The sequence below is a fragment of the Penicillium griseofulvum genome (assembly GCF_001561935.1).
Source record: "Penicillium griseofulvum strain PG3 chromosome Unknown contig_84, whole genome shotgun sequence".
In the NCBI taxonomy this organism is placed as follows: Eukaryota; Fungi; Ascomycota; class Eurotiomycetes; order Eurotiales; family Aspergillaceae; genus Penicillium; species Penicillium griseofulvum.
In genome coordinates this window covers 1,810,931-1,831,700 of record NW_024467475.1, presented here as the reverse complement: position 1 = coordinate 1,831,700, position 20,770 = coordinate 1,810,931, and the positions used below count along the sequence as shown (strand labels likewise).

General features: G+C 48.1%; 8 protein-coding genes across 8 annotated transcripts; 4 read left to right on the top strand and 4 right to left on the bottom strand.

Moving 5' to 3' along the window:
* Positions 1-4: 4 nt before the first annotated feature.
* Positions 5-1,462, bottom strand: PGRI_052130 (uncharacterized protein; the record flags this gene model as incomplete). The annotated part of the gene is made up of 1 exon (XM_040792926.1): positions 5-1,462. The coding sequence occupies one exon, from the start codon at positions 1,460-1,462 to the stop codon at positions 5-7; it is 1,458 nt and encodes a 485-aa protein (XP_040644893.1).
* A 715-nt stretch (positions 1,463-2,177) lies between these two features.
* PGRI_052120 (phosphatidylserine decarboxylase 1) lies at positions 2,178-3,806 on the top strand (the record flags this gene model as incomplete). The annotated part of the gene is made up of 1 exon (XM_040792925.1): positions 2,178-3,806. The coding sequence occupies one exon, from the start codon at positions 2,178-2,180 to the stop codon at positions 3,804-3,806; it is 1,629 nt and encodes a 542-aa protein (XP_040644892.1).
* Positions 3,807-4,482: 676 nt separating this feature from the next.
* On the top strand, positions 4,483-6,428 carry PGRI_052110 (Auxin Efflux Carrier superfamily; the record flags this gene model as incomplete). The annotated part of the gene is made up of 4 exons (XM_040792924.1): positions 4,483-4,744; positions 4,811-4,977; positions 5,043-6,268; positions 6,356-6,428. The coding sequence occupies 4 exons, from the start codon at positions 4,483-4,485 to the stop codon at positions 6,426-6,428; spliced, it is 1,728 nt and encodes a 575-aa protein (XP_040644891.1).
* Positions 6,429-6,778: 350 nt separating this feature from the next.
* Positions 6,779-7,210, top strand: PGRI_052100 (uncharacterized protein; the record flags this gene model as incomplete). Its single annotated transcript, XM_040792923.1, has 1 exon — positions 6,779-7,210. The coding sequence occupies one exon, from the start codon at positions 6,779-6,781 to the stop codon at positions 7,208-7,210; it is 432 nt and encodes a 143-aa protein (XP_040644890.1).
* A 563-nt stretch (positions 7,211-7,773) lies between these two features.
* Positions 7,774-9,331, bottom strand: PGRI_052090 (Lipopolysaccharide-modifying protein; the record flags this gene model as incomplete). The annotated part of the gene is made up of 2 exons (XM_040792922.1): positions 7,774-7,825; positions 7,878-9,331. The coding sequence occupies 2 exons, from the start codon at positions 9,329-9,331 to the stop codon at positions 7,774-7,776; spliced, it is 1,506 nt and encodes a 501-aa protein (XP_040644889.1).
* Positions 9,332-13,430: 4,099 nt separating this feature from the next.
* Positions 13,431-15,585, top strand: PGRI_052080 (nonhemolytic phospholipases C family protein; the record flags this gene model as incomplete). The annotated part of the gene is made up of 5 exons (XM_040792921.1): positions 13,431-13,559; positions 13,612-13,694; positions 13,757-14,021; positions 14,073-14,196; positions 14,282-15,585. 5 exons carry the CDS (start codon positions 13,431-13,433, stop codon positions 15,583-15,585), a joined length of 1,905 nt encoding a protein of 634 aa, XP_040644888.1.
* Positions 15,586-15,826: 241 nt separating this feature from the next.
* On the bottom strand, positions 15,827-16,445 carry PGRI_052070 (uncharacterized protein; the record flags this gene model as incomplete). Its single annotated transcript, XM_040792920.1, has 3 exons — positions 15,827-15,877; positions 15,980-16,326; positions 16,376-16,445. 3 exons carry the CDS (start codon positions 16,443-16,445, stop codon positions 15,827-15,829), a joined length of 468 nt encoding a protein of 155 aa, XP_040644887.1.
* An 885-nt stretch (positions 16,446-17,330) lies between these two features.
* PGRI_052060 (cytochrome P450) lies at positions 17,331-18,778 on the bottom strand (the record flags this gene model as incomplete). The annotated part of the gene is made up of 3 exons (XM_040792919.1): positions 17,331-17,396; positions 17,459-18,589; positions 18,641-18,778. 3 exons carry the CDS (start codon positions 18,776-18,778, stop codon positions 17,331-17,333), a joined length of 1,335 nt encoding a protein of 444 aa, XP_040644886.1.
* Positions 18,779-20,770: the final 1,992 nt, after the last annotated feature.

Here is a 20,770-nt window from a genome sequence, read left to right as displayed (position 1 = left end):
TAGATCAGTTCTCTGCTGGATCCTGTCCAGACTGTGCACTCGCCGCGGGGACCTCCTGTTGAGCACCTTCGTTTCCAGCGCCCTCCACAACGCCAGTTTGAGCCCGTTCCTGTTCCTGGCGCTCCCGCTCCCGTAGCTGCTCTTGCTCCTGCTCCTGACGTTCCCGCGCCAGACGCTCCTGCTCAGCCAAGAAAGCTTGATCTGCCGCAGCGCGAGCGCGGACATGCCCTTCACCAAGACCGGGAACTAGACTCGCAAAAAGAAAAACAAGGGCCCGCTCCACGTGGCGGAGCTGGTCCCAAATATTGGACGCCGCAGCGTCATTGGCTCCTGTTTGAGTGGCTCGAGCTGCCGGGCCACCGGCGTGAGTGAGGCCCTCGAGATGGCGTTGGACAGGACTGATGACCAGAGTCGCAAACTGTCGCGGGATATTGGTCTCGGAAAAGAATGTCACGAGTAAGGCAATGCTGACGAAGATGTAACGCCTCCAGGTACCAGGGGCACTGGTGAGATAACAGAATAGCCACAGACGAGTGAACAGCCAGATACGGCGGATGTGTCGTGCCAGGCCAGCATGCTCGATGTTGTTGCCTCGGCGCTGTTGGTTGAGCATTGCTTGACGGAGGGCGTTCTGGACTACCGCTGCATTTTGGATGGGTACCTGAGGCGCTTGGTATGGCTGAGGCACTTGATATGCTGGAGGTGCTTGAGGGGCGCTAGGTTCGTTAGCGGGGGCTGTATTAGGCGAGACTGCCGGCTGTGCTGCGAGTTGGGATGCGGAGTCTCTTCGTATGACAAAACTTCTATGGTCCTCCCCCGTTGGCGAGGCCAACATAAAGAACTGAGTGACGTTTGCTTGCTGGCTTGTTTGGTGGCTTGCTTGGTAACTGGTTGGGGAATTGGCGGGGACATAATTCTGACTAATGCCTGTCTGCAAATTCTGTGCTTGGATAAATTCCAGTAGGCGTGCACGTTCTTGAGCACCAAGAATACGGGTAACCAGTTCCGCCACACCAAGTACAGGGAGTTGTCCCGCGGGTCGTCTATCTTGAATTTCAAGAAGCTCATTCCGTGTACGAATGATATTATCCATAGATGGCATCACACGTCGGTGCAGTTGACCCTCGATCTCCAGAATGTGATCTCGTAAAGTGCGAATACGCCGAGAGAGTTCTGCACCGTCGACTTCCGGTGCATTTGTAGTTGGTGAGGATTGGTTAAATGAGGAGGTGCTGGCATATTGATTGAATGTGACGCGTGGGGAAATGGGAGTGGCACCCGTTGCCCTGGGAAAGCTAGAGTATGCGGATGTACTGGTTGCGGCTGTGGAAGTATCAGGATTCAACCAGGTGGGAGAAGAAGTGGAAGCTTGAGCAGAACCCGCGAAAGGCGAATCTTGCGACATGGCAGAGACAGAAGGTGCTTCTGTGTGTGTTGGCTCTGGTGGTAGCACAAGATGCATACTATGAGTCCCTTCCTGAAAAGGAAATCCCGTCCAGTTAGGACGAAAGGTGATATGGCGCAGGTTAAGAACAAGTTACTAACCTCCATAGATGAGACTACTGTGCTGAGTGTTACCTCATCGACAGTTAGGGGTTTCCCTCGGTATATGAGCCTTTGATGCGATGCTCGAGGATTATTCGGAAAGGATTGCTGAATCCGGTGCTTGAGCTGTGCGATTGTGGAGGAGAGTGGAACATTGTCAAGTGTAAACCGGCTTGGAGGGGGTAGAGACTGGCAGAGAATATGAAGCGTGATTGTGCCCGATGCATTTTCCCCCGACATAGGCTGGGATGGTGATCCTGTCGCCATTGCTTCAAAACTGTAGTTGCACAAGCTAATAAGCCTATATGGACCTGATATAGTTGCTGATATCTGGCATCAATCGATAAGCGATGTTGATGTTGTGATGTCCTGGGACTCTATAGCAGCTAGGAAGAAAACAAGAAGAAAGATGCAAGGGTGTAAATGCGAAGAGTCAGAATCGCAGAAATGCTCATTTCTAATGAAATGTATTTGGGATATAGAAAGACAGTTCGTCCAATGTATCTCCAGCGTATCCACGTGTAATTCTGCCAGGCGGTCAATCGGCACGAGCCATTTTCCCCATTTCGGAAAAAAACGCTCTTAGCTTAGGGGCTTGATTTTAGCGCTCCAGGCCGATGGATTAAAACATTATGGCCAAGCGCCTTTTTATTTCCTCGCCTCTCCTTCACTGCGCTCCCGCTACCCCTCGAACTGGGGTTGCGTCGATGGAGTTTCTTTCGTTCCGGGCCACGGCCCGTCATAAGGCCAGTCTCCGACATTTTTCGTCTAAATCATGGAAACCATATCAGAAGGACAATAATCCCGAAAACAAAGGAGGATTTGGCTCAAGGCTAGGTTTTGCTTTACGCAACACCAAAGTCGAATGGTATCCTATCCCAGTAGGACTCGGAATTGGTTTGCTAGGGTTGCTGTCTTTCTACAAGTCGCACCGCGCGGAACAGGACCGGCTGGCTCGCGAGGCGGCCAACGATGAATGGGATGAAGGAAAACGGCCACCTCGTCGTCCGAGGATCAGTTTATCGGGCCCATGGCATGTTCAGATCATGTCCACTCTACCCCTGAAGGCCATGTCGCGTCTGTGGGGTCGGTTCAACGAAATCGAACTTCCTTACTACCTGCGCGTTCCTGGATTCAAATTATATTCATGGGCCTTTGGCGTCAACCTTGAGGAGGTTGCTGAGCCCGACCTGCACACCTACCCGAATCTGGCAGCATTCTTCTACCGTAAACTGAAGCCCGGCGTTCGACCATTGGATCCCGACCCTCGTGCTCTTCTGGCCCCCTCCGACGGTCGAATTTTGCAATTTGGAACGATCGAGCGGGGTGAGGTTGAGCAAGTCAAGGGAATGACATACAGTCTGGACGCTCTTCTGGGATCAGCCACGCCTGCGCACGCCGACCACACCAAGCGACTCACGGACAAGGGCGGGAAAGAAACCCAAAAGGATGTCGAGAACATGGCTGCGCATGAAGAGTTTGCGCGTATGAATGGGATTTCCTACACTCTCCCAAGCCTTCTTTCGGGCGAACCTGGTGCTTCTAAACGACGTGCTTCATTGGATGCTTCAACCGCATCCAAGGCAACATCGGAAATCCAAGTGCAAGAGGACTTGGCTCGTGGTGATGGAACACCATGGTACGCGCCCAAGACAGCAGCCAATCATGCCTTGTTCTACGTTGTGATCTACCTAGCGCCCGGTGACTACCACCGCTTCCACTCCCCTGCTCCTTGGGTAGTGGAGAGTCGTCGCCACTTTGCTGGTGAGTTATACTCGGTCTCACCATACCTACAGAGACATCTACCCGGTCTATTCACTCTCAACGAGCGAGTTGCACTCCTCGGCCGATGGCGGTGGGGTTTCTTCAGTTACACACCGGTCGGAGCTACCAACGTAGGCTCCATTAAAATCAACTTTGACTCGGAGCTGCGCACGAACAGCCTATTGACTGATACCGCTGCGGACCTGGCTGCCGCCTTGGCTGCCAAGCGCGGTGAGCAATATCCCGGCTTTGTCGAGGCGACTTACCGCCACGCCAGCCGAACACTTAATGGACATCCACTACAACGTGGAGAGGAGATGGGTGGATTCCAGCTTGGCAGTTCGATTGTACTTGTGTTTGAAGCTCCTCTTGGAACTCGCAAGTCCATTGATGCCGGCTGGCCGGATGAAACCCCCAGTGATGGGTGGACTTGGAGTATTGAGAAGGGCCAGCGCATCAAAGTAGGCGAGAAGTTGGGTTTTGTGGCTGAGGCGTAAAAGGTACACAGGCCCAGTACCCAGCCACTTTTGGATTTCTTGACCTACTTTTGTAGGTTCATGTATTATACCAGTCCTCTCTATAGGACAGTTTTTTTTCAATCACATTTAACATGTCGATCAAAAATGAAGTTGATATTTCTTGAGGTCCTCAGTTCCGGATTAGGAAGGTCTTGGCATTGTGATCCCATCGCTCCCCCACCCATCCAACCCCCCACCACCCAACACACCCCAAAACCGAGCAGGACACACTGCGCAGATGTACCTCCTCGCTAAATTCCCCCCACTAAACAAACCCAGCAATAAAATAAAGACTAACTCATAGAAACCCCCCCCCCCCCCCCCCCCCCCCCCCAAAAATGCGTCATTGCTGATCTTCAGCTAAGCCTTAAATCTCCAGCTTTCTTTACAATAGTATAGTAATGTATGGTATAAATTAGGATAATACTTGAAATAGTGGAAAAGCAAATATTTAAATTACAACCATTGCGCCATTCATTTCCTAATATAGGAGAGATAAGCGCTGATGGCAAGAAATGTCCACCAAAGAGCTATCAACGTGGGCGAAACTGCCAAGATCTCATATCAAAATCAAGGAATGCGAACTCTCAAGCTTATTTCTTTACAACTTCACTTCCTGTTCCTGGGATTTCCATCAATCTTTTCTTGAATACTGATGGCCATCTTTAACGTGCCCCGATCATTTCAAAATGTCAATGCTATTGCCCAAGCCCCAATGGGCGTCAACAGCTTCTTCATAGGCGCCCATGAGAGCCACCCCCCATTCTTTCAATTAGTGCTGCTCGTCTTTTCAGCTGTGCTGGAGGTCGTATGCGTCAGTCTTCCTGGTTACATTGCCGCCCGTCAGGGCATGTTTGATGCAGATGCTCAGAAGCTGGTGGCAAACCTCAATGTGACTCTGTTCACCCCCTGTCTCAGTATGGATTCCTCTGTGCTCTCACCATGAGAGATATATCTTTGACTTAGCTAACTCCTATCAACAGTTTTTACCAAATTGGGCTCACAATTAACCGCCGAAAAGCTGACGGACCTCGCTATCATCCCGGTCATTTTTATTGTCCAGACCTTCGTCTCATACTTCTGTTCCTTCGTTGTCGCAAAATGCTGTCGCTTCAAGAAGCGGCAGTCAAACTTTGTGGCTGCCATGGCGGTATGTGATAGGTCCTGCCGGTTGAGAGAATTAAATGGCTGATTCTAATCACCCCTTCTCTACAGGTCTTCGGCAACTCAAACTCTCTCCCGATCTCCCTCGTGATATCGCTCTCGCAGACCCTTAAAGGCCTTCACTGGGACCGGATTCCAAACGACAACGACGACGAAGTCGCCGCGCGTGGAATTCTATACCTGCTTATCTTCCAGCAGCTAGGTCAACTCGTGCGCTGGAGTTGGGGATATCACATTCTCTTAGCGCCAAAGGACCGATACCTTGAGGAAGCAGAGCGTGACCAGTCAATCATCGAGCAGGGCCAAGCGCGGTATAGCGACAACCCGGACCAGACAGACCCGGACGAACCGTTAGTCAGAACACGCAGCTCAGATGATCTACACCACGAGCACCATGCAACACACACCGACCGCCGGTTCCAATCTGGCGACCAAACACCCGTGTCAACGCGAGCTTATTCCTACTCGAAGCTGTCCTCGGCCCACTCGGACGATCTCGACTCAGACGATGCACCGTCAGTAATTGGACCGCCACCCACTGGCCCCTTCCTCCCCCGCCAAAGCTCCCAAGGCGACATCCTCCAATTCCCGAATGTCGAAATCTCCGCGCGGGAAGCTCAGGAAGCCGACAAATCGCGTTTCCAGCGCTGCAAAGCAGGTCTGCGCAGATCGCGGGACAGCCTGAGCCAGTGGCGAGAGAAGAAAATTAACGCGCTCCACGCGCGCCTCCCACCAAAGGTCCAAAAGGGTCTTGCATCGACCACGAACGGACTGCGTCGCTTCCTCAATGGCTTATGGGACTTCATGAATCCGCCCCTGTGGGCAATGCTGGTCTCAATTATCGTCGCCTCAGTACCAGTACTCCAGCGTCTCTTTTTCGACGATGGCACCTTCGTGCGCAACTCGGTCACCCGCGCAATTGAACAGAACGGACAGGTCGCTGTGCCACTGATCCTGGTCGTGCTCGGCGCAAATCTCGCGCGCAATACAATCCCCGAAGAGGCGATGGCGGATTTGGAGCATCCCCGCGACGAGCGCAAGCTTATCATTGCCTCGCTACTTGCGCGCATGCTTCTTCCGACTCTCATCATGGCGCCGATTTTGGCACTCATGGCCAAGTTTGTGCCAATTAGTATCCTCGATGATCCTATTTTCATTATTGTCTGCTTCCTGCTTACGGGTGCGCCGTCCGCATTGCAGCTGGCGCAGATCTGTCAGATCAATAATGTCTATGTTGGTGCTATGTCGAAACTCTTGTTCCAGAGTTATGTTGTCTGGTAAGTCCTTATCCTCTATTTACAGAGAACAGACACAACTGGTCGTCTATCCCAAGCATTGATCATTGCTAACTTGCCTCTTTACAGGATCCTCCCCTCGACCCTCGTACTTGTCATGTGTGCTCTGGAGGTCGTCGAGTGGGCCTCTTCCAATGTGTGAAGCTGAACGGCGAAGCTGGTCTTTCCCTCTCGTTTTTTTTTCATGACTTTCTGAATTCACTCTCTTTGGACATTCTTGTAATTACCCATTACCTTCTCTGTTTTGGGGGATTGGCGTTACCTATGGCATTATTCCTTGTACACAGACTGTACTTTCTCAACCTATGAACCTATTGTGACTGTTATCATTATGAAATTGTATATCATTCTAGTCTTTGCCCGCCTTGGACTCGACTATAAGAGTGATAACCTTGGAAATTCAAACAGGCGACTACACCTATCCCTATTTTATAGACCTGCAGAAACCACCCCGCATCAACACCACTCCCACATCCTACAAGAAATTCAATCATGGAAAAATCAACCTCACACATCTTCATGAGCATAAAACCAGAACACATACAAAACATAGCCTCAAGATCCAAAAACCACGAATACCGCACCTACCTCCTCCCACCAACTATCACGCACATCTGGTTCTACACCACCAGCCCTATCAAACGAATCGAATACGTCGCCCGTATCTCACCCGGTAAAGTCCCAGGCGAAGTCTCTGACGACGGCGGGATCGGTAATGCAGAGTTCAATGCCGGATTGAAACAATCCAAGTACGGGTATGAGATTCTCGTGCTGTGGAAGTTGAAGATGTCTGTTAGTTTGGAGATGGCTCTTGTCGAAGGGTTTTTGAAGGGTGCGCCGCAGAAGTATTGTTGGGTTTCGTCGGATTTCTTACAGAGATTTAGATTGGATGGGCAGGATTTGGTGTTTTCGGTGGATGGGTGAGAGAGAATTGGGTTGTGATGGAGTGGATTTAGCTGGTTAGGGTTTAGGTATTAGGGAATGATATAGCTCTATGACAGTTGACTGTTCCTTTCCATACTTTGGAATTTTGGGCAAACCCAAGTAGCTGTAGCAGGGAAAATGAAGACCTATCCATGGCCGTATTTGTCCATTCAGCTTGACTAATTGTTGCAGATTGTCCCTTTTGTAACTGTTCAGGCTTGTGTGGACTCGACATCGTTGTTAGACAGGACAGTTCTCGATTGGACGTCACTAGGGTTTTCGAGCCCCGAACTGGGTCATTCGATATACGACCGCAAGCCATAGGTCTTGATTCAGGGGTGAAACTTATAGACATTAACTTCATGAAAAGTATGTACAGATTACAGATAGGGTCCATATCAATGGTCACTTCATCCCATCGTGGCGATTTGGGGATAGTGCCACAGCACTGTTAAGCCTGGGACTCAGTTTGGTTCGAGTCCCCATCAACTGCTTCCGTGGAGCTCTTTTTTTTTAAAAAGAAATCTGACTGTGGTAGATAGATTTGATCTTCCACCCAACTTCTACAATATAAATCCCAGATTCTCTCTCTGGTTATCTTGCACACGGGCATATCTGCAAGTTCACGTTAGCAGAGTCCAAAATAAAACAGATACACCAAACTTACTCCAAGAGAAGTCGAAACATGTAAACATCCATATCCTCATTTCTGATCGCCCTAGCCGCCCAAGATTGACCCTCTTCGCCAATAGATCGAGCAATCTCCTGGCCCGCAGGATCTTCCTCGAAAAACCGTATCAACTCAGGGATCTCATTCCCGTCTTGGTTAATCGGCACATAGTGAATCCACGGGATCAAGACATCCTCATGCCACTCCCGGAAGGAAGTCAACTTGAATGGAACACTCTTGCTGCGCATGAAGGCGTAAAACCTCCCGCTGTAGGCATGACCATCCATATCAAGCAGATACCGGTATTTCCAGGCCTCACTGGGAGGATCTGGTTCCACGACATCGTTGAAAAACGCTCTAGCTTCATCACAATCCTCGTCGCAATCTACAACCTCTGTGAAATGGGTATTGAAGTATCCCTCGATCTGTGATCGATTTGCTATTCGGACATCCCAGCCGTCAATGTGGTCTGCTATACAGCTTTCACTCTTTGGCTGCATGAGATATTGCGGCGATTGTGGATGGGTCAAGTTCCCGATGATACGCTGACGATGCAGATTACGCCAGGAGCCATTCCGACTATGCCCACCGTTGGATTTTCCGCGCCAGTATAGCTGGTGTAGCTTATCCTCCCATTTGACCGAGGTTTCTGCGTCGAATTTTGAGATTTCTTCGTAATACCACGGCGAGGGGACTGCAATATCCTGGAATGAAGACGGATTGGATGTGGAAAATATCGGGGTCAGCTCATTTGTCAATTTGAAAGCGTTTGGATGATTAAAAAGTCCCAGTCGATGTCGCAATGACGGACTGTTGCAGATATCAGTAGCCGCAGTTTGGTTGAACACAAAGCCCAAAGGACCCATTGCGTAAGCACTTGTGTTGTCTGGCGCGTCACCATCTAGTGCCCTGGCAGGTGTGTCTAGTGGACATGAAAGCCGCGAGTAAAGCCATGTATCTTGGAGCCCGAGGTCGTTGAATCTGGTCGTGAAGACCGGCACTGGTGGGACGGGGTCATCCAGATCACCCGGCGAAAATAGATTCAACAATGATGAGTTACCAGACAGCCGGGCGTGGGCTGCATAGCCTTCAGTGATCAGCTTGTGTAATTCCTCATGCGGAACTACTACTCGTGGCTCGTCGTGTACATTGAATTCCAAATTCATGTCCGGTAACCAATGGGCGAACTGTTCAAGAATTTCCATTGTTGCATTTTTCTGCCAGTTTCCCTGGCCGTTGCCCAAATGAATAGCTTTGCCGTCGCGAATGGCAATTCCCATAACGCGATTATCATAGCCAAGGTCCTCTCTCACACGCGAACGAATCGTACTGGGTGCAAGTCCCCAGAAAGGCAGCAACGTATGATATATGGTATCGAATTCATCGATCAAGACTGTGTTTCGCGACATTGCAAACGCATACCATTCATCAAAGTGGGGAGGTGGTGGCATCTTATATCGTCGTCGATATTCTGCCACTGCTTCGTCCAATGACTTGGACTGGCGGCCCAATGTTTCATTAAAAGCCTGATTGGCATCATAAACAAGACGAGCGACTGGATGCTGACAAGCACGTTCGTCATAGGGCGTCGAGTAAAGCAGTGGATGTGAGAAAATATACCAAAGAAGTAACAAAGCTGTTACCGCCCCGGGAATAGTATAAGTTCTCTTCATATTTCGGGAATAATAATACTGGGATTTTTGTCGAGCCCCTTGAAGGAGCTGATATTGTTGTTCCCTCCATGTCCCTGAGCGAATAGCCTCAACCGTCGTCACAATGTATAGTTGCACTGACTGCAGCCACACCCGAACCCAGGGAACTAGCTGCATCTTGTACACTACAGCCAATTGTAAAACAAAGTAATTCCCCGGATATAAAAGAGAGAAAAGGAGAAATTCTCCTTATGGGGTATTGAGCGAAAACGAAGGGCTGACCAACAACCTTCAGCTCCACCGTCAGCTCATTAGAACATTTGCCTAATTTGGACTAGCTCATAATTTGGAATTAATTTTTTGTTGACGGTCGATCTCGGGAGAATGAATTTGCTGAAGGGCTTTGTCCTAGACGTGGATGATTGGGGCCATGATCAATCATCTGAAGGAGTACGGAGTACTCCGTATGTTGTATGAAACTGCTACATATGTAGGAAGGCCTTGAAATCTTTATTTGTCACCCCGAGCACTTCCAAAGGGGCGCTGGGGCCAAAAGCCGCGATTTGAGGCTCTATGGGCCCTTAATCTCATTTGATCGGCTCCGATATTAACTGTTTTGTTGGAATTATCCGGCTGGTCAGCTCGTTTTTAATAATAGAATGTGGATAAATCTCCTTCCCGTTGCCCCTGAGGATCGTCGCTCACCTCGGATAATATTCACTTCGGGTTAATTTGGAGGAATTCCACGAGATTGGAATAAAGACATTAGGAACATGCATATTCACATTTCTTCAGGAGGGGCTTGTCCCTCCATCTCACCATAAAAGATAGCGTTTGTAGTGTATGTGCCAACAAGTTGGCTAACCACAAGGCAAAAGATAGTCAATCCATTTCAAAAACGAGAACATAATTCTCCGCCGCCAGTGTGCGCAGCCAATCCCGTTCGATCACCCTGAACATCAATCAACATGGCAGTACCCGTCGCCGAATGCCAAAGCATATGGCAATGAAAAAGCCAAACGCCAGGGTTATCCGCCCGGAAACGGAGAACAGCATAGCCGCGACTTGGGATCTGGACCGTGTCACGCAGAGTAGCCTGCGATATGTCGTACAGATCGGAATTATAGCCAGTGTTGGGAGTCTGGGCATCATCTGTGTCATTTTTCAGCCCATCCAAGTCAAGTTCTAGATGTGGTGGGATTTTGTCGACAAAAGGATTGTAGGAGCCCCAGCCAAATTCAGCTTGGTGAACTGCGAGTATGTAAAAGTGATGCCCGTGCTGGAGTGGATATTAATTAGTGGATTGTCGGCATTAGACAGAGGAGGGGGCTTTCTTACCATGTGGAAAGGGTGGGATCCTTCATCTAGATTGTTGATTACTAGGTCTACCCAAGCAGGCTCTGACCCCGTGCTTATTGCGAATTGGTTTGCGTCCCACTTAGCTCGTGGTATCGAGGCCAATGGATAGGGTGGATCTTGCTGGGGCTTCCACGTAGTTTGGTTGAAGTAACCGAATGGCTTGTTGGAATATCGTGCCATTTTTTGGATTTTGGTATAGACCACATGTGTCTGTTGCGCCGTGGGAGGAATGGAACGGAGGATAGAAGGAGCAGAAGGTGTATTTTTGATGTTGAGATGGTGGACCTTGAGTGGAGGTTCCTGCACAGCATAGGAATGGTAGTTGATGGGGAATGTTTGCTCGGGAGTCAATGCCGGGTTAGCATACTTAAAGGAACTAGTGAGACATTAGCAACCATCGAATAGCTGGTGTGGTGCTTGGTGAGTCTGGTCGTACTCTTGATCCAACTGAACCCTCATGTGCGACTGCTCTTCAGGTGTCTGTAATAATGGTCGAAGAACAAAATCCATGCGTTGCCCGGGAAAGAGTATACCGATGGAATTTATATTTGTCTCTTTAGAACGTGCCACATCAACACTATCCACCTGGAGCAAGTCCAGGTTATGGTTGTCAAAAGCGAGACTCACCCCGGCCAAAGCTCTATTAGCTGGTTAATTAATAACTTTGGCTCTGGTAGTACTGTTACATACCCGTTGTTGACCACGCGAATTCGATATGTCATGTCAGACTCGAAGCCAATAAATGAAGAATTCGCCTGCTGATCAATGCAGTCCACCGGTCTAGCAGGTACAGCCATCATACAGTCAAAATATCCTACTCCATTAATGAGCATGGAATCAGGAACAGGCTAATACCAGTGTTAGATAGCATTGTCCAAAGTTCGAGACCACACTTCGGCACTCACCTCGTTTCCGAAGTTTCCTGGGTCCATATACCATTCTAGAACATCACTCGCAGGGCGATGGTACCAGTCCCCGATGAGAAGCAAAAGTTCTCTATCATAGGTGTAACGGTGGAGTGTATCGCCCCTCCGGGATGTTAACCCCCGAGTGTTCGGTTTGGAAGCTGGTGCATGGACGACCAGCCCACCATAAAGGCCATCAGCCCGCGAGACCCCCGAATGGGCATGGTACCAGAAAGTACCACTCTGATCTGCTGGAATTGTCAAATTATAAACGAAACGTCCCCCAGAAAGAACAGGACATTGTGAAATCCCCACTGCGCCATCCATGGCATCTATATGAAATTAGCCTTAATGCCTTAATCAAGCTCCGACAAAGCCGGTTGCTTACTAGCCACATGAAGGCCGTGCCAATGGAGAGCAATTGATTCATCCGGTAAATCATTGGTAACAGTAATAATCAAGGTATCACCAGAGCGGGCCTCTACCGTCGGTCCAGGGAACAAGCCTAGTTCAATATCCTCCGGTCAGATCGACAACCGTGATACCAGTGGATCCTTCTACTGACCGTTAATGAGATATACCCGCTTCAATACACCATCCGGTCTGCGAAAGTCCGAGGTCACATGCCAGTCCAAATATTGGGTCGCTGGCGCTCGGTACGCATGATGCTCTGGATGAAGCTCTATCCGCGGTCGAGCAGTGATGTCCTCATATTGTTGAATACTGTGATTATGCCGCCCAGGCAATATCAATGGCACGAGAGATATTGACGTTGACTGGACAAAGTATACCAAACCGACCAACAAGCAAACAGCCAATGAGCAGCTCACAATCGGCCATGGCCGTTGTGATAATTCCGGCATAGGTGGAGGGCTCACTTGTTCTAGACTGGAAACAGTTATCCGGGCCTGTACTGCCTCATAAATTATCTTATATATAAACAATACCTAGGTATCGGAGTGTCGGAGGAAAGAGCATTCTACGCTATGACCTCCTGCCACCCTTGCTACCAACGCGACCTTGCAGAAAGACATCACACGTGCCCCTCTTAGGCAACCAGCGCGAAGATAATATAATTTGTGTCATTTGAATGGACATCCCATATTAGTTATCCAGTGAATAAAAACATAAGACATGTATAAGACGAATAAGAGTGCGGTGTGGCACTGGACTAATCCTAAAGTTTACAAGGTCGTTCCTGCCGAAAGTCTGTTCCTATTTAGCGTCGACTCAACCGTGGAACAGAACTTCACGTGGAGACATCTGTATATCAGATTGGGCCTCCTCTTGTCACTATGCCTCGATTACTATGGACTTGCATAATTCCATTGTTGATCGTCACGTATTCCTAAGAATGTCAGCCTATCCCTGTGCTGTGTTCAGGCGCTCCAATCTTAAGGCGTTCCAATCCACATTCTGGCTCGTTCTTTCCTTTGACAGGTTGGAGCTGTCATGAGGGTACACCTGCAGATGTAACAAAGTCTGAGAGCTCGCGGGGTACATGTACCTGATACTACCTAGATACCCTGCTCTTTATTTTCTCGGCTCTCTACATGTCTCGCTGAGAATACATAAGTGGTGGACTCTCCTGTCGAAGTCTTTCCCCTCATCCCTCTATTGCAACTACCGAAATTATGACTTTCAAGTTGCTGGTGTGTATCGCAATAGCGATAATTGTGGAAACTGCTGTCGTCTCTGGTGGATCTTTACGCGACATTGAGCATGTTGTCATCTTCATGCAGGAGAATCGCTCGTGGGACACGGTATGCTTTGCATGCGCTATGAAAGATTTCCACCGTGCTTATAAAATTGCAGTATTTTGGCACTATGCCTGGAGTACGGGGCTTCAATGATCCCAATGTCCAGGTTAACTCCGACGGAAACTCGGTTTGGCATCAGTAAGTGCCGGGTAACAGAGATCTAAGGGAAGGGAAAAGATTGTTCTAATATTCCTTGTCAGATTAGTCGAGCCGGCCCAGTCCAGCAAGACGAAGACCTTGTTGCCCTGGTATTTCGGATATCAAGGTGGCGACTGGCATGATGCCATTCAATGCATGGTCGCTGGTAGCAACGGCTACCAGGAGAACCAGCAATCTCTAAACAACGGGCTAAACAACCACTGGGTGACTAAAAACACCCCCTGGAGCTGGGGTTACCTGAAACGGCAAGATATCCCCGTTCAATTTGCTATTGCTGAAGGTTGGACATCGGGAGATATGTACCAGGTATGTGGCTAGATTCGATTCTGAGAAAATTGAAAACTGATTCGCAAACAGGAAGGTCAAATTACCGCCACAAGTCCTAATCGGGTCACTTTGGTCAGCGGCTCCATTAACGTTCCTGGTAGTCCCCAGAGCAAGGACCAGGGAGGTGTATATATTGACAACAATGAGGTACCAGGTATGTCTCAGCTTCATATTCTGTTCTTCTTATTCCCTTAAGCATTCATTTTTGGCTATTTGATAATCTGACCAGCATAATCCAGGCTGTGATGACCATGGTATCAACTGCTACCCACTCAAATGGAAGACCGTCTATGAATTTTACGAAGACGCAGGAGTCTCTTGGCAACTCTTCCAAGATACAAACAACTTCGACGATAACCCTCTCGCATGGTTTGAGCAATTTCAAAAAGCTTCAAAAAATAGTCCTCTGGCCAAAAAGGGCATGTCATTTGTTGGCCTCAATTCCTTCTATCAAGCTGCCGCCGACGGCACATTGCCCGAGGTCAGTTTCATTGTGGGCCCGACCGAGCTGTCTGAGCACCCACCATACATGCCAAAGGATGGAGCCTGGCTCCAGAAGAAGATCGTCGACGCGGTCACGAGTAGCCCGAAATATAACTCGACGCTTCTGATGATTAGCTACGATGAGACTGGTGGATTTGGTGACCATGTCACCCCCTTCCATTCTCCTAAGGATACCCCGGGAGAATGGATGCAGGATCCCCTGGGTCTGTTCTCGGATATCTTTGTAGGACCTGGCTTCCGAGTACCATTCTATATGATCTCTCCCTGGACTCGAGGAAACCGTGTGTTCACTGAGCGGGCAGATCATACCTCTCAGATTCTGTTCGTTGAGGAATGGTTGACTGCGCGGGGACACAAAAACATTACAACCGATCAGATGGTTTCATGGCGACGCAAGCACATGTCTAATCTGGTCAACGCACTTGATTTTGACCACCCAGACTACTCTCTTCCCGTTCTCCCGGATGCCGGGACTCCTGATACTAACGGAAAGGGCGATTTTACCGGTACATCTAACTGCCAGTCACGTCACAAGCAGACACGACCAGATGTTCCATATGGAGAACAAAGCAATGCAACGGATGTCAATACACTCTGGTTTGAAGAGGGGTTCAAAGAGGTGATCGGCTACCTCACCGAAGGCCGATACCTTGTCTTTGAGAAAAATGGAGCAGCCATCACGAATCCGTCCAGAGGCAACAGCCTTGTGTCCAGCCCTGCAAGCCCTCGGCATAACGATAAATCCCAGCGTTGGGTAATTCACTACAATGATAACGAGGAAAGTCATACATTTACAATCTCCAGCGCATTGGATGGCCGATGGATTGGTCCTGGCGGTTCTTTGCTTCCCAAAAGTCAGAGTGCAGATGCAGCTCAAGTGCAATTCACCTTCTTAGCGAATGGCCTTGGCCACACCATGCAGTATGTGGGGAAAGGGCGGTACATTGATATTGACAAGAAGGGACACTTGAATGCCGAAGGTAGCCAGACTAAACCTACCAGTGGCTACAAGGTCTTCAGTGTCTCTTACCGTGATTAGATGGAATTTTGCATGGTTATCCCAAGGCTGGTGCCTGAGAACCGAGTTATTTATAGTATTAACAACAAGACTTGGGTATTCTAATCGGCCAAGTGCCTGGATCCCAACTCAATACACATATGCTCCAGTTTATTTTCTGTCATGTTTAACAAAGATAGGTAGTGACATGGCTATAATTATATGCATAAATAAGACCATACCCACTCTTCAATCAACCTTGTTCTAAACCAGCCCAAATCATCTATGCACGAACAACCGTAAATGGCCCAGCAGCGTTAAACAAGGATGGCATCTGCATAACATCAATTAGCCCCTGAAATCATAAAATCCAATATAAACACAGCCCGAACATAATCCCACCCAAAAGCAAAACCGAAAAAAGAAAGAATCATACCTGCGGCGCCGTTGAAAGCGTAGTCGCAACCCTCAAATACCAAACCGAACCATCCTTAACTTCAGGCAAATCCTTAGGAATAGTAACATCAACAAGACCCGCCTTCTCCTTAATCCCATCGGTAATCTTGATAGACTGATCGAAGGAGATGGTATCCATCTTGCGGACAGGGTTATTGTACAGCCACACGCTGTAGTCGTCACCGGGGTACTGGCTCAACGGATCCTGGCAGCGTCCGGTGGGCTTGCGGTCGAAACGGACGCGCACGGTTTGGCCAGCCGAGACAGTTGAGTTGTCGGGGATGCCTTGGTAGACGTTTACGCAGGAGTAGTCGCGTTTGCCCCATGCTATATTACTATTAGTTCGGGTATTGTGAATGAGTATAGAATTGCATACGCAGGTTCTTATCGAATAAGGCGGTGCTGGTTCCCACGAGGGAAGCGATGATTGCTGTGGTGAACTTCATTTCGAACTTGGTGATTCAATGATAGAGAGAGATTGTAGATGAAATATATTTAATGATAAGTTGGCGAGAATCGGGCTTTTTATATGTACAATGAGAGACCTCGGGAATGTTGTCTGCGATATAGTGCCGCTGACAAAAAGACACCCCCTAATTATAGCTTCGGGCTCTAAAACTCCGGTCTGGGAGATCTGAGTGAGTGTGTTTCACTTGGTCTCTCCACATGGGTTCAGACTGAAATTTACTTTGCTTGGCGTAGGAGGAATCGGCATAGCCGATCTTAATCCGGGGTCAGACGTGCAGTTTAGAAGTCTTCTATTGTTTGGAGTACAGAGTGGCGTATATTTCTATGCTCAGCTAAGCCTGTCTGTATACGAAGTAGAATATTGTTTCTTGGTTATATTTATTTGACTAAGGGATGCTGGTCTTGTTCTTCTATAATTCCCCCTTACTTTGTGGATGAGACAATATCTATCTATAGCTTTTCATATCATTAGTTGCTCTGCATACTCCGTACTTTATATCGAACTTGTCGAATCCATACTGCACATACGGAGTTCTCCGTAGTTATTTACATGCCTTCGGGAAAAGACGCCTCAACAATAATGGTCATGCAAGTTGGGATAGACAGTCGCGTGACAGCCTAGCTATTGAATTACCTTTTCAGCCCAATGCATTCACTTTTCGATTTGCCTTTTTGTCTCTTTGTTCCTCGAATACGGAGTACTCTAGCCCAGTTGGCCTGGCATCTGCACAGAAGCGCTTGGCAGCATCAAATGTCTCATAATGACTCCATTAGTTCTCTTGGGTGCTAAAGCGCACGCTGTATGAGAACTTATTTTTGGCCGTTCTGCTTTGTGATCTATTTAAACTCTGACCTATCGGATTCTATGCTCCTGCTATTTTCACTCGCATCCTCATCCCATCAACTGGCTTGGCAGTAATCTCCAGTGTCTGAACTGTGTTAGTAAACGAATATAACCTTCAGTCCGCCAGGTAGACTTTTGAGTACTTACATTATACAGTTCTGCCTGGACTTCGTATTGTCCGTTTTCCTTCTCAATTGGAGCACCTGACTCATCCCGCTTGGTTGCTCCAAGTCCCACCTTCTCCCAATTAAATCGCCGTGTTGCACACGCAAGAATCACAAGTGCTTCGATATTCGCCAGCTCTTGTCCAATACAGTTGCGAGGTCCGCGCTCGAAAGCACGCCAGGCGCTCGCCGGTATGGTGGAGCCGGTTTCCAACCAGCGTTCGGGGATGAATTGATCGCTTTTCTCACCATACACGGTTTGGTCACGGTGTATAATACTCTCGCAGTTGTAGAGCATCAGTCCATCCAGGCAGATGTCTTGACCATTCGGTAGTCGAACATTAAACCCAGTGTCTGGGGCAGAAAGTCGCGATGTTCCAGCTGGTGGGTACAGACGAAGGATTTCCTTGATAATGGCGGAGGTAAAAGTCATTCTTTGCAGGACATTCTCTCCACGCTCTAAGATTTGATCTCGGACGTGGTTTGGGTGCGAGTTAGGACCAAAGATCTCATCCAGTTCCATGCAAACACGACGCAAGATGTGCGGGGTCCGGGATAATTCGTAGAATGTCCATTGTAGCAAGATGCTTGTTGTGTCATGACCGGCAAATAGGAAAGACTTGAGTTGATCGCAAGTTCGGTCTAGAACTTCTGGCGTTAATTCATGCGTGTCGGCTAGACTGAGAGCAAGGACACTGCGAGACGGCCTTTGTGAGGTTGACTGCTCGTCAAACTTTTCCTGGATACGCTCTTTGATGCGCGCACCAAGTTGACGAGAAATTAACTTTCTCTGGAGAGGAAGTAAGAATTTCCACATGCTGTTGGTATCACGGTATGTTGCGCCTAGCTTTCGGAAGAGTCGAACGATTGCACTTTGGTTCTCTTCCCCGAGTTGAGCATCCAGATCAATATCCATGGTAACCGCACCGATAATGTCAAATGTCAAATTTGTACATAGCTCATCCAGCCGGAAATCTTCGCCAGTGCTAGCATAATTATCAAGCTTCGTTAAGAAAATCTGTGTCTTTTCCAAGATACATGGCATCAGAGTGATGAGATGCTTATGGGCGAAGCCCGGATTGAACTGTTTGCGAAGGCTTTTCCACTCTTCGTCCTAGGCTCCAGTTAATTTAATAGATATGTATCATGATCTCTTCGAACCTACCCGTGCAAGAACAATCGAGAGTGAGCCTATAATGTCGGTGTACCAGTGGGATATGTCTGATTTGGGAAGGCTGTACTGAAACAGCTTCGAGGTTTGGGATACTTGCTCTGCAACATCATGATCGCAGATAACACACATAGGAGGGCTGATTGGTCGTAAATCGACCACAAATAGTGCGGGCTTGCCAAGACGATTGTATATGGTTCTCAAGTGTTCGTCTACCAATGGTTAGTTTTATATTTCAAGCCTGAATGTGCCTCGTCTGACCAATGTGTATATTTGGTCGATTTGTCTTCGATATTTTCCCGAGCGTGGCCAAATGACCCCATATTAGCGATGGTGGAAGCTGAGGAAACAAAGCATATTGTTTCGTTCGGTAATATGTGACCTTTTTCCAAAGATAGAAAAGAAGAAGTGGGATTATCGTGGCAACGAGAGTCCAGGCCATTGTTGATATCATCAAATAATGGCGATGGAAGAAGAGAAGCTTTAGAGAAATACCTGTAGACTTCATGATTAGATTTTAGTTTTGACTAGATCCTCGCTTAATTGTGATAGATGCGCAGTTGGGGTTGCAAGTACTCCGTACTACTATCAAGACTGCGCTTGGTTTGCAATTGTCGAGTTACTTCGTAATACTACCGTCCAGCAAATAAGCACTCATATATTTCTCCAGCTCGGTGAATCATTTTTCAAGATACAGTTGATATGAACAAGAGGAAGGGGTTGGTTATCTCTTGCCGCTTTGGGACTAGCGTTGTTATGTCTTCAAGGAATGGCTTTGTGACCTGTTCATCACCGTCTTTTATTTTTCTCTACTCCCTCTGGGACACACAGCTATTTCCATACGGAGTAAATTTCTGTGCTTGAATTCAAAATATACCATCTCTCGGTGCAACACCAAATCTGTGGCTGAATGGCGTCTACAGGCAGCATTCCCGATTTACATGTTTCTTCACAAAGCCCATGGTTGGAACGCCAAAATACTTTTCCTAGACGATCACCACGCGCCTATCATGTACTGAAATCCCCGTGATCTTCAGAAATGAAGGACTACGAAATGCTCGCTGTTCTATGGACTATCTGGGGGTTAAATCTTGTGCTTGACTGATGGCAATGTTTATGTCCAATTGACATCCAGGATCGGCAAGAGAATAAAGGATAATGAGTGATGTCCTGTCTACAGAGAACGTTCAGAAAATGCCTTGAAGATAATGCAGAAGTATTGCTGTATACTCTTTCACGTCGAGGGCTCATGTATGCTTTTGAGTACTCCGTACTCCCTAGCGAGATTCGGATTCGAACTTCGGTCTTAGCTTCACTCACTTAATATGAATTAGGTGAATCTATCACAGCGATCTGGATCTAAGTAATTTGTTTCTTACTGCAAATGTAAAGATATGTGACACACCTAAGCAATACCGTAGACCACCTGATACGGTAATTTACTAAGCTTCCCCTCTCACACCTCCCTTCTGAACCTCCCAACTTCTGTCCACATTGATCTTTCCAACAGATCTTTGAGACATTGAAAATGCCAGATTTGAAAATGCCAGAGCTCCAGTATTCCCATGCTACTCACTTCAAACTTCGACATCCTCCATGGACGTTCCCAGAACTAGACCGGAGCCGAGACCAAAGAAAAACTTTGGCGCCAGCTCATCTCCCACATGCGACAAATTGAAAGCCATGAGCGCCATGTACCTATGTCATTGACCCATATCGCCCAGGCAGTTTCTTAACACGATGTTTCCTCTACAACCGGTTCCGATAATGAGAAGCTACCCCGAATCCCCATAAACGCCACTGAATACTCCGCACCACTACTGAGTGGTGCGAGCGATTCCCGGATATTCCGATGTTCTATGAACCTTTTTCAAAGACTACCCTATTTAGGTGGAAGTGTTGCGATAAAGGAACCAGGAACGACGTTGGCCCGATTACTTAGCCAGGAACCCGAAACAGCCTTGGAGTCACCTGAGCTGATAAGCTCCTTTTTTTTCGCCACTTTTTTTTTTGAACATATACCCCCACCAGAGCTCAGATATATTCAAAAGACATTTCTTTTCAGTACTGGGTTCTCTGTCTGGTTATTAGCACTGGATCTCCCCAGATTTCGTCAGTGGGTAG